The sequence below is a fragment of the Pan troglodytes genome, chromosome 5 (assembly GCF_028858775.2).
Source record: "Pan troglodytes isolate AG18354 chromosome 5, NHGRI_mPanTro3-v2.0_pri, whole genome shotgun sequence".
NCBI classification, from domain to species: domain Eukaryota; kingdom Metazoa; phylum Chordata; class Mammalia; order Primates; family Hominidae; genus Pan; species Pan troglodytes.
In genome coordinates this window covers 70,325,386-70,337,735 of record NC_072403.2, presented here as the reverse complement: position 1 = coordinate 70,337,735, position 12,350 = coordinate 70,325,386, and the positions used below count along the sequence as shown (strand labels likewise).

General features: G+C 34.7%; 1 protein-coding gene across 1 annotated transcript in view; it reads left to right on the top strand.

Moving 5' to 3' along the window:
- The window catches only part of LOC100609532 (protein eyes shut homolog), a 2,075,858-nt gene that overhangs the window by 1,166,657 nt on the left and 896,851 nt on the right, over positions 1-12,350 (top strand). Inside the window, exon 25 of the mRNA XM_063813139.1 lies at positions 6,720-6,844. Within this exon, the coding sequence (XP_063669209.1) occupies positions 6,720-6,844 (125 nt within the window). The remainder of the gene's footprint in view (positions 1-6,719; positions 6,845-12,350) is intronic.

The window sequence follows — 12,350 nt, the reverse complement described above, 5'->3', positions numbered from 1 at the left end:
AAATAACATTTTAAAAAAGAAAATAAGTCAAATTTGTAAGCCCATGGCCATTCATCTGAAGGATGAATATAAATAGAAATATGTGAATTCCTATGACCTAGATGACAATTTCTGATCCAGTTAGATATTCTGGTATATCATCCAGGACAGAGAAGAGGTCAGGACACAGGGGTAAGTGAAGTGTAAAATGGTTTGGTTTGGTTTGGTTTATGGTTATTCCTCAGAACTATAGTTTCTTATGTAAAAACAAGGCAAAAATTCCAAACCATCAAAATTTTTGGCTACAGCACAGGTAAATAAACAAAATTAAGCAGAAGTAATATCCGAGGTGTGTAGATTTCTAACTGGAGGCTTCCTATTCATGATTAAGTATGATCAGTTACTAATAGAGTACTATTCACAGAGATATATACTTGCAATTTTTTGCATATCTTAAGAAAATAAGTTATATGTAGTTGTGGTCACTAATTATTAAAAAAGAAGATAAATCACAGAAAAGAACTGTGGTGATTCTGAAATTGTATGCAGTCATTTACATATCTGATACTTTTCAGCTATTCTAACTTGAGAATTCTTGGCTTCAGTGAAGTTTATAAATAAACACTCAGCTTCTGAGCATTTAGAGTTAATATTTTAAAGTTGATGCTTTGCAGATATAAAAAGTCATGTTATAACATCGTTCCTTCCTTGACAATTATTAAACTACATCCTATCAATTATATTATCAAAGCCCAGCAAATGGGATAATAGAAATTATAAATGTAATATAAATAGAATATACATTTAATTGTTTTTTAATGTAAATATTTCAAAGGCAAATAAGAATTTAGTGAATGTATGTAACTTGAATTAAGTCTCATTTAAATTAAAATATTATCCATCTCAAAAAATAAAAAAAGGTTTCTGAATAGAATAGATTGTGGGGGATGAAAATTCAGTTTTTGTACCCTTCTTATTCTTTCTTACTTCAGTTGTATGATACCAGACACATTTGTTAATAAACAAATAAAGCAATTCTAGAGAATTGCTTTGTTATGTGCCTCATAATTTATCTTAATAAATGAACCAAGTGCTGTTTTTGGAGTGGTAAAATCTATAAAACTCCCATGGACAAGACCAACAGGAGACATGGGCTCTGCATTATCGTTAACGAACAGAAACAAGTGAAGAAAATAATGGAAAATAAATACTACGATGATGGGCTTAATAAATGTGAAATAAAAGCAGCTGTATCAAAGGAACAGTATCAGCAACAATAGTGAGGGCCTAAAGGAGGATTTTCAGGAAAGTCTTGGGTAATAAGTGGTAACGAGCAGAATGGTTATGGGAAAGTATCCAGGCCAGGTGGTTATCCAAACAGCTGCAAACCATACAAAATAATTTCATTTACTTCTTATTTGCAACAACAGGTTGTAAGACAGTACTTTCCAATTTGAAGAATCATTTGAGAGTGGCTCCTGTCACCTGTTAATAGCAGTTAAACTAAATCTTTTGTATCAATAAGCTAAATGGAGGCATGATGTTGGGTCCCTCTAATGTTAAGTTCTGAGTTCTCATTTTTAACAATTGCTTTCATTGTTATATTTTTAGTTGCTATGCTGCAAGATCAACTTGTCTTTTATGCCCCTCCTCCTAGTATTGCAGAGCAATTCTTATGTTAAAAGCCCGGTGTGACAGTGTCATTATGTAGTAGTGTTTAACAGTTTTTAGTAAATCCTTTTGTATAAACAAGTTGGGTAAGTAATTTCAACCTGTCAGACATTCTATTAAAATGCTTATAAAGTGAATAAATATTTATGGGATAAAACTGCTTATAATACCAATATAAGTAGCACAATTTCCCCATGTTATAAATTTTTACAGATCATTGTGTAAATATTTTTGTGAAACATGGGGTTATAAATTGTTATGCACTTCTATTTTATAAGTGTTTTCAAAATCTTTCCTCCATTCAAGCTAAGAATGTAAACATCACATATCCTTGAAGGAACAAAGAGTAAAAGTTTAACATTAAAAGTTTAAAATTGAAATCATGGGCCCTTTGCAAATAACAGGAAGATGACTGCATTAACACAACCTGAAATTAGCAAGTGGAGTTCATTCCAGGAAAGCAAACCTTAGCATTCAAAAAACATTCAGTATAGTTCATTATTTTAACACCTGATCAAGAAAAATACACGACTGTATCAATCATTATCATATCATGTATCATTTAATCAATATGATTATATATCAACAGATGAATAAGTAAAACCATATAATGATCTTAATGGATGCACAAAAATCACTTGACAAAACTTAATTTCCACTCATAAAAACTGTCAAAAACACTAAGAATAGGCCAGGTGTGGTGGCTTATGCCTGTAATCCCAGCACTTTGGGAGTCCGAGGCAGGTGGATCACGAGGTCAGGAGATCGAGACCATCCTGGCCAACATGGTGAAATCCCGTCTCTACTAAAAATACAAAATAAAATAGCTGGGCGTGGTGGTGTGTGCCTCTAGTCCCAGCTACTCGGGAAGCTGAGGGAGGGGAATCACTTGAACCTGGGTGGCGGAGTTTGCAGTGAGCCGAGATCGTGCCACTGCACTCCAGCCTGGCAACAGAGAGAGACTCCATCTCAAAAACAAAAACAAAAACAAAAAACAAAAAAATCTCAGAATAAAAGGTAAACTCCTTAACCTAATAAAGGCTACATTTTAAAAACTTATAGCTAACATCATTCTTAGTGATGGAAACTAAACCCTTTCTCCTTCAGATTTGATACAGGCAAACATTTCCTCTCACAACACTGCTATTTAATATCCTACTAGAAGTCCTACTGAGTGCAATAAGACAGGGAAAAGAAATAAAAGGTATGCAGATTGAACAGGAAGAAACAGAACGGTCTTTATCTACAGATGCAATCATTATCTTTGTAGAAGATAATTTTCTTTATAGAAAACCCTCTACTATTTTTGAAAAAAGCTCTTGGACCTAATAAGCTAGTGTAACAAGGTTTGCAGGATATAAGATCATCATACTGAAGTCAATTGCTTTCCAGTAATGGACACTGGAATATCGGAAAGAAGAAACACAAAACAAAACAAATATACCACTTAGAACAGTAAACAAAAATGAAGCATTTAGGTATAAATCTAATAAAATATTTATAATAGCTCTGTGTAGAAAACTATAAAATATCGGTGAAAGAAATCAAAGATATGTGTCACTGAAGAGATATTTCTTAACATAAATTGAAAAACTCAGTATTGTTAAGATATTGTTTCTTACAACTTGACTTTTATAGATTCAAAGCCATTTCACTCAAAATTCCAGAAAAGATTTTAAAAATATATATGAAGAAACTATTTCAAATTATTTACATAGGCACTTCTCCTTTAAAGAGGTGTGCATGACTCCTCATCTCTTAAGCGTGGGATGTGCAAAGCAACTTCCCTCTAAAGAGTAATGTTAATATAATGTGATGAGAGCCTTTTCTATGATGTCTTTCTCTCAGAAACATGTAACACCAGTGTAACCATGGGAATAATATTAAACCTAAATTGAGGTATAGTTTACAAAATACTTGACCAATGCTCTTCAAAACAGTCGAAGTCATCAAAAACAAGGAAGTATGAGAAAATATTACAGTCTAAAGGAGCCTAAGGAGATATGCAACTAAATGGAATGTGGTATTCTGAATAGGATTCTTGAACAGAAACAAAAGACATTAGATAAAAGCTAAAGAAACTGCAATAATACATAGACTTCAGTTAATAATAATGTAGTAATATTGTGTCACTAGTTGTGACAAACATACCATGTGAATGTAAGATGTTAACAATAAAGGAAACTGGATACGTAGTCTATGAGAACATTCTGTGCTACCCTTGCAACTTTTTTGTTATCCTTAAAATTATCGCAAAATACAAATTATATTAAAATTTTTTTTTAACTATCCCCTTTAAAAAATCTTTATTAGGTAAGTAGTTTTTTTCCTTTGCAATGAAAATTAAAATAAATGTTAATATTGTTCATAGGTAAGAACGTAGACAAATGGACATTTTAGATAACTCTGCCAAGAATATAAATTGATAATGTGACTGGGCAGCATAGCATGACCCATTTTGTATAATGGACACAGAGAAAATGTCCATTTTATATAATGAACACACAAAAATTAGGCAGATGTGATGGTGCACACCACCTGTAGTCCTATGTGGGAGGCTGAGGTGTGAGGATTACTTTGAGTTTTATATTACAGTGAGCTATAATCGGGCCACTGCATTGCACTCCAGCCTGGGTAACAGAGAAAGAGCCTGTCTCAAAAATAAATAAAATAAATATATTGATAATGCATTTTTGAAGAACAATTTATGATATTCAAGGAAAGACAATGAACACTTCGATTATTGACAAAATCAGACCTGAGTTTATTTTGCATATAAGTTTATTTTGCATATAAAAGTAAACCACTAGTGGTGAATTCCTCTCAAAAAAAAAAAAAAAACACTGCTATGGGTTTCTTTTTGCTACAAAGATGGGGAGGTTCACTGTGGCAGTGGGAATTCAATACTGAAGATGTCATCTTGACAGTACAAAATCAGACCATCCATAAATCCACACACGGTTAAAGCAAGTCTTTCTTTCTCTTTTTGTTTGTTTGTTTTTGTTTTTGAGACGGCTGTCGCCCGGGCTGGAGTGCAGTGGCGTGATCTGGGCTCACTGCAAGCTCCGGCTCCCGGGTTCACGCCATTCTCCTGCCTCAGCCTCCTGAGTAGCTGGGACTACAGAAGCCCGCCACCACGCCCGGCTAATTTTTTGTATTTTTTAGTAGAGATGGGGTTTCACCGTGTTCGCCAGGATGGTCTCGATCTCCTGACCTCATGATCCACCCGCCTCGGCCTCCCAAAATGCTGGGATTACAGGCGTGAGCCACCGCCCCCCGCCCTAAAGCAAGTCTTATTGTTTGTTGGTCAAGAAAGTCTTCAGCTAGGTAAGGATCTAGCACAGTGGAGTTACTAACATTCTGGATGGTCTAAAATTCATAGTTACCTAGCTTCAGCCGGGCAGACCCAGTTGCAGTGAAAAACAGAACTTAATTTTTATATCACCTAAGTAACTGTGTATGCAAGTAAAGCAGAGTGGCTAAATTTGGCTAGCTGATTAGTACAGACCAATAAATTCTACCTTTGCATAGGTGGGAATTGAACAATGAGATCACATGGACACAGGAAGGGGAATATCACACTATGGGGACTGTGGTGGGGAGGGGGGAGGGGGGAGGGATAGCACTGGGAGATATACCTAATGCTAGATGACGAGTTAGTGGGTGCAGCGCACCAGCATGGCACATGTATACATATGTAACTAACCTGCACAATGTGCACATGTACCCTAAAACTTAAAGTATAATAATAAAAAAAAAATTTGCTTGTCTTGTGACTTTGGTAAAGTTATATATTGTGAATAAGTTTTCAGTAAATATTAGCTGTGGTAAAACTTATGATCCAATGCTGTATAATGATCTAATTTCTATTTATTTAATTTATCCTTTTTCATCAGCATCACCCCAGACTGTGCTCTCCCACATTATATTTCAGGCATTCAAAACTACTTGCAATTTCTGGATTAACTCACACTCTTTTCTTATTCTTGCCCTTGCGTATACTCTGCCATGATAAAAATACATTTCTCTATATGCTGATTATAGCATTTATCATATAATTGTGTCGGCTACTTGTCTATTTTCCCAACTGGGCTCAGTGCTTCTTGAAGGCAGACACAGAGTTTTACTTACGTTTGTATTCGTAGCATTCATAAAATAACTGCATGTTGTAGGCACTTGACAAATCTGTATCTATAGCTATGGACATTGCATTTTAATCAATATTGTGGATCCTCCATCAGTTCTTGAAGCATGGTTTAACAGCTGACATCTAAATGGTTTTTATTAAAGCGTCCCTAAAAATTAAGAGGAAGTACAATCGTCTCTGACCTATTGACTCTTTCCATATCTATTCTTCCAATTATGGAGCATACCTTTCATGACCTGCCCCCAATTTCTCCATTTTAAGAGTCTCCTAGAGACCTCTGTTTTATTTCTTTTCCAACAGTTCACTTGGATTTAAGCAGATACATGCAATAACATAATCTCTGTATTAGTTTCCTAGGAATGACATAATAAATTACCACAAACTTGTTAGCTTAAGATAACAGAAATTTATTTGTTCATAGTTGTGGAGACCAGAAGTCCAACTAAAGCGTCAGCAAGGCCATGTTCCCGCTGAAAACTCTAGGAGAAAATCTTATCTTTCCTCTTCCAGCTTCTAGAGGCTCTGGGTGTTCCTTGACTTAGGGCTGCATAATGTTAATCTTTATGTGCATGTTCACGTGGCCTTCTCCCGTGTGGGTCTCTGTCTTCTGTGCTTGTAAGAACACTTGTCACTGGATTTAGAGCCCACCGAGTTAATCCAGAATGACCTCATCTCAAGATACTTAATTGAATCTGCAGAGACCCTATTTCCAAATAAATTCACATTCACAGATATTTAGTGTTAAGTATTAGACATACTGTTTTGGGGCCACAATTAAACTCATTGTCACCCCAAGGAAGGCTCCCAGCTACATGTTGTTGGAGCTCTGAAAACACGTTTGAATGATGGAATCCCAAGATGAAAAGTGATAGTGCTCATGTGTATAATATATACAAATATCATTTTCATTTTTTTTCCTTAGATGTCTTCCTGGATTTTCTGGTCAATTTTGTGAAATTAATATAAATGAATGCTCTTCATCACCATGTCTACATGGTGCAGACTGTGAAGATCACATCGATGGATATGTTTGCAAATGCCAACCAGGTAATTATTTAAAAAATAATAAGCATACTGCATATATAATAATATATATGTTTATGTAAATGTATATGGACATGTATGTATAATACAATTTTGACAATCCACTCCACCAATACTATTGTTGACTACTAATCAAGTTTTAAGCAATGATCATTCTTTAAAAACATGAAATGAATGTTGTATGATACTAGAAAGCAAGCACTTAGGCTATCATCAGGAAATCTTAATGTTTAGAGTGTAATACCTTATTGATGGATTTTCTAAACATATGTAAGCCTCATACTTCTGATCTTTGTATCAATTATGCCTGGCACACAGCAAGTACTTTATCAATGTTAGCTCTTATTAGTATTGACATTATTATTTCTTCCAACAATTGTCAGCACAGAGATGGACGAGCTGAATAAACTTGTTTTCTTCAAGGAATAATTGCTGCTATTGTCTAAATATTTGTGTCTCCCTGAAATTCATGTGCTGAACCCTAATCGACAATACGATAGTATAGTATTAAGAGGTGGGACTTTGGAAGATGATTAGGTCATGAGAGTAAAGCCCTTGTGAATGAGATTAGTGCTTTTATAAAGTAGACCCTAGAGAGCTAGCTGGCCCTTCCACAATGTGAGGACACAGCCAGAAGGCAACATCTAAGAACCAAGAAGCAGGCTCTCCACAGACACAGGATCTGTCATCAACTTGTTCTTGTACCCTGCAGCTTCCAGAACTGTGAGAAATAAATTTCTGTTTTCTGTAAGCTACCCAGTTTATGGTATTTTTGTTATAGCAGTCTTGAATGGATTAAGAAAACTGCTCATTAAAAATTGGTCTTTTTGGCCATCTCTACCTTTGATCATATTCCTTTAGGTCTATATTGATATAAGTGATTGTTGATCATGCATTTTTTTCCTTCTTTTTTCTTTAGTTCTCTAACTTCAGATTTTTGCTCTTTTCCTACATCTTCTGCCACTCATCTTATTTTCAACATTCAGTTAACCCAAAACGGATGTTCAATGCCTAAATTTCCTTGAGCAGCAGTAATTTCTCAGGAATATATGTAGGGGATATTTCTGGTCACTTAAAAAAAGTTATTGAGCCAGTCATGATAGTAGCATGCCTATAATTCCAACTATTTGGGAGGCTGAGGCGAGAGGATTACTTGAGCCCAGGAGATGGAGGCTGATACATGCTTTGATCGTATCTGTGGATAGCCACTGAACTCCAGCTTGGGAAACATAGCAGGACTTGATCTCTTAGAAAACAAAAAGTCCCTATTTACCTACCTCACAGAAAACTTCAGAAAGCCTATGGAAACCCTAGGGTTCTGGGCTTCTGGTTATTGGGCCCACCACGGAAATAATAGCCATGAGAGTATTAGGACTAGTATGATTTATGTGAAGTCACACAAACTAGTGAATACCTATCAACTGAGTGTCACCCACATACTATTTAGAAGTTAAACATCACTCAGAGACCTACTCTGTTTTTTGAACATTCATTACTAGGGCTAGGTTTTATTTGGTCACATAGAACATCTGGAGAACTTTGTACTTCCCTTTTGAAATAGCCACCCGTACATAAAACGGGAACTCTTGCAGGTAAAATAAGTAGAATAAAATTACAGTTTTCTTATATAAGAAATGAATACCATTTGAAACATTTTGCCTCTTTCAAGCAAAAAATATCTTTATTGTGCCCACAAACACTTCATACTCTATGGTAGCTAGCATAAACAATAAATTCTACAGAAACAGTTAAGTAAAATACCCATATAAATTTTGTTTATCATAACAATAGGTATCTTGTAGCTACTAGATTCATTTTCTGTTTCATGTTAATAAACATCTTACAGGTGCTAGATTAGTTTTGTTGCTGTAGGTTGATTCCACTACTCTGGATTCACTTGCAAGCATGAGGACATTTTTAAGCTGTTGAATCGTTCAGGCTGCTTTTCAGATCCCTATTGGGAAGCAGAAGACCTCAAAATGATACCACCTGTATTGCTAGGCATTATTCAAAATCTGCTGATACCTTTGACTTTAGAGTTACTTACACTCTTCACAACTTAGTCATGGGAGTGAAAACTAAGTGACAAATGAAAAAGTCAAATTTTTGGAAAATGCTATTGACACGTCCCCAACACTCCTGTCTCTGCTCCAGCCATAGCTCTTAATCATGCCAATCCATCCTCCCTTTAAAGTTATTTAAGGAATAATCTTGCTCCTGCAGATTACTCTTCATCCCTTTCTCATTTTCTTAATGGGCATAGTTTGCCATGGTTTCAGGGTGTTTTTATTCCCACAGTAAAATTAACTCTCTTGTGTACAATTTTATAGCTTTGGTAAATGCATAAAGTTGTGTAACCACCCTCACAGTAAGGCAATTAACCACCATCCTCCAAAATTTTCTCATGCTGTCCCTTTGTAATTAACTCTTTACCCCCAAAAGGAACTGATTTTGATAGAATACTAATTATTCTCTATAATTTTTATTGAAAATTCTACCTTTTTTCAGCACCTCTGTCTCGTGTATATGAATTTTATATTTCGAAGATCAAATGTGTGAGTTCTTTGGCATGTATGTGCTTAGAAAATAATAATAATATTAGTATTACTGCATAGACACCATGTTATTTTAGATGTATTAACTAATTAAGTTTTCATAACATCGAGAAAAGGGCATCTCATTTCACCTAATTTTTCTAATAAGGAAACAGAGTCCCAGAACCACTGGGTAATGTCCCACAACATGTTAGTGGCAAAGCTAAGATTCACACCTAAGAAGCCTGCACTGACACTTGTGCATTCATCATTTCTCATATTCCCCCAAAATGTTATCTTGGTGAAGAGAAACTCCTCATAAAGTTTCAGTCATGCAAGATGAATACATTCTAGAGATCTGTACGATATCATGCCTATAGTTAATAGTAATGTATTACACAGTTAAACGTGTTAAATGGTGAGAGCTCATGTTAAATGTGCTTACTACAGTAAAAAATTGAATTGACCAATCATTAAAAAACAAAGGCCTTCCCCAATAAAATCAATCAGTGTGGTTCAGCTTAGTCTAGATGTTAGCAATTCTAAACACTGTGAGAATTCTCAGGAAGTCTCCTACCCAAATCTGTTTTTCTCTTTAAAAGATTCCATTAGAAAAATATAAAACTTTTCACTCTTCTGAGTAATTCACAGCAATTTGCTTTCTCCTAAATGCCATAGAAAAACACAAAGACTGATTCATTTCATTTACACATGTCCACTTCTCTGTCATTGATTTTTTAAAAGCCTCAAATAATTTTGATAATTTTTTCCTAGGCTTTGATCTCAGTCATGCCATTATCTTATCTTACATAGCTCCAGGTAGAAAACTACACAAGTATTCCTCTGTCTTTAAATTGGTTAAACACTATAAATCATTGCCATTTTCTTCAGTTGTGGAAATCTTTCTTACATTCATATTATGTTGCTAATTATCAAAATACTCTTGTCTTTGTCTAACAACAACTCCATGGTTGTCATCCTGGGTAACTCCACCTCTATGCCAAAAGGTTTTATCTCTTTTCTCCCTTCCCTCTTCATTTTAGTACAAACAGAGCTGCATGAATCCTGCAACATTCTGAACAGAACACAGTTTGAAAAACTAAATATTGTTTTCCCCACCAGACATTCTGCAAAACACACTGAAATTTAAACTGGATATAAGTGGGTTAGAAGACATTGTAAATGTTGTTTATTTTTGTATCACCAAATCCTAGTAGAGAGTTTGTATCATAACCAGTCCTTGGGGAGTGTTCAGCACATATTGAAAAAGTACAATTCATTTATGATGGACAATGTTGTCCAGTCATGACAGGGCCATGGTAAGCATAAAGCCCTCCACCATCTCTAGGCAGAAAAATTATATAAATATGCCACTTCCTCCAAGCCAACAAGGTATAAGACTTGACAAGTGGAGCTCAGGTTAGATTTCAGACCTCACTCATCCTCTTTGCATGAATTCTTTGTGCAAGAAACAACCTGAACATCATTTAGGACAATCCTAATCACAGAGTTCATCCTGTACCTATATAGGGAATTAAATGGGTTTTTGAGCTCATTTCCAATGAAGTGCCAATATAGGTATTCAGATGTTTTTTATAGAAATAGAAACACACTTAGTATGTTTTTAGCCGAAATAGTACCATGTATAGTGTTATCTAACAATGTAGAACACCCAGTAAGTGATATCAGAGCTATCCCATGAAGAGCAAATTGAAAGTGATAGGGAACAGTTTGTGTACCACAAATTCACTCAGAGTTGTTCTCAATCCCTGGGACAGTCACTGTGCCCGGATACTTTTTATACCCAGCAGGGGTGCAATGGTGTTTACATTGCTGGTGATGCAAACCTCAAATGCATATTTTGCCCTTAAAGTAGTATTGTTCATTTTGTAGCAGAAATGCTGCACTATCCTTGGGGCAAGAAAACAGAGAAACAAACATAGATAATATCTGCCACCAGTAGCCACAATTATTGTCAGTGATGAGGTGGCTGCATTTAGAACAAAAGAGATACAGAATAATCTTTTTTAAATCAAGATCCATGAAAAGTAAAGAAATCCTTATTATGAGATAAAAGAGTGTACACTATTGTATTTTCATGAGGATGTACATGTAAAATTTTTTTACATATTCTAGAGTTAGACTAAGAAGAGAAAATAATTTTATGTTATCCAATTACTAAATAATGTATTAACTAGTTAGACAAAATTATTTTAGGTTTAGGTTTATTTTTATTTTATATTCATAACATCAGACAGAAATCACTATGGGCAGAGAGGGAAAATGAAATGAAAATAAAATATATAAATCTTAGAAGTAGTGACATTTATTTTCATTCATAAACTCAAAGTATTATAACTGTTATGTTATAGAATGGTAATATTAAAACTGGTCAATATTTCTAGCTGAATATATCAATGTATTTAAAGATTTGGTTTAGTCTTCAACTTAAGATCACTCTAGTTTTAGGCTGGGTGGGTTGGCTCCCTTGAGCCCAGGAGTTTAAGGTTGCAGTGAACTGTGATCATGCCACTACACTCCAGCCTGGGTGACAGAGCAAGTTTGTCTTTAAAAAAAAATTAGTAAAAATTTACTCCAATGTTATTGCAATGTGTCACCTAAAGTTGTCTTTATTTTGTACCACAATTATTTTCAATCATTTATTCCTTATGCACTTACTTATTTTATATTATGTGTCAGACATTAGGTTAATACTATTAGTTTAACACCATAATAATTTGATTACTTTTCCTAGATTGCTAATGACAATTTTTGGTTTTTGTTTTCAGTTACCAAACTATTTTCTGAATATTTGGTTACCTTATGAAGAATGAACATAAAACCTACATAAGATTCAAAAGAAAATATATTTCATTTCTGAACATTAAAAAATATCCAATAAATATTTATTTGCCTGATTCATGTTTTCTTATTCTGGTCTCATTTCTTACCCATTACCTTGTCCCACACCAGAA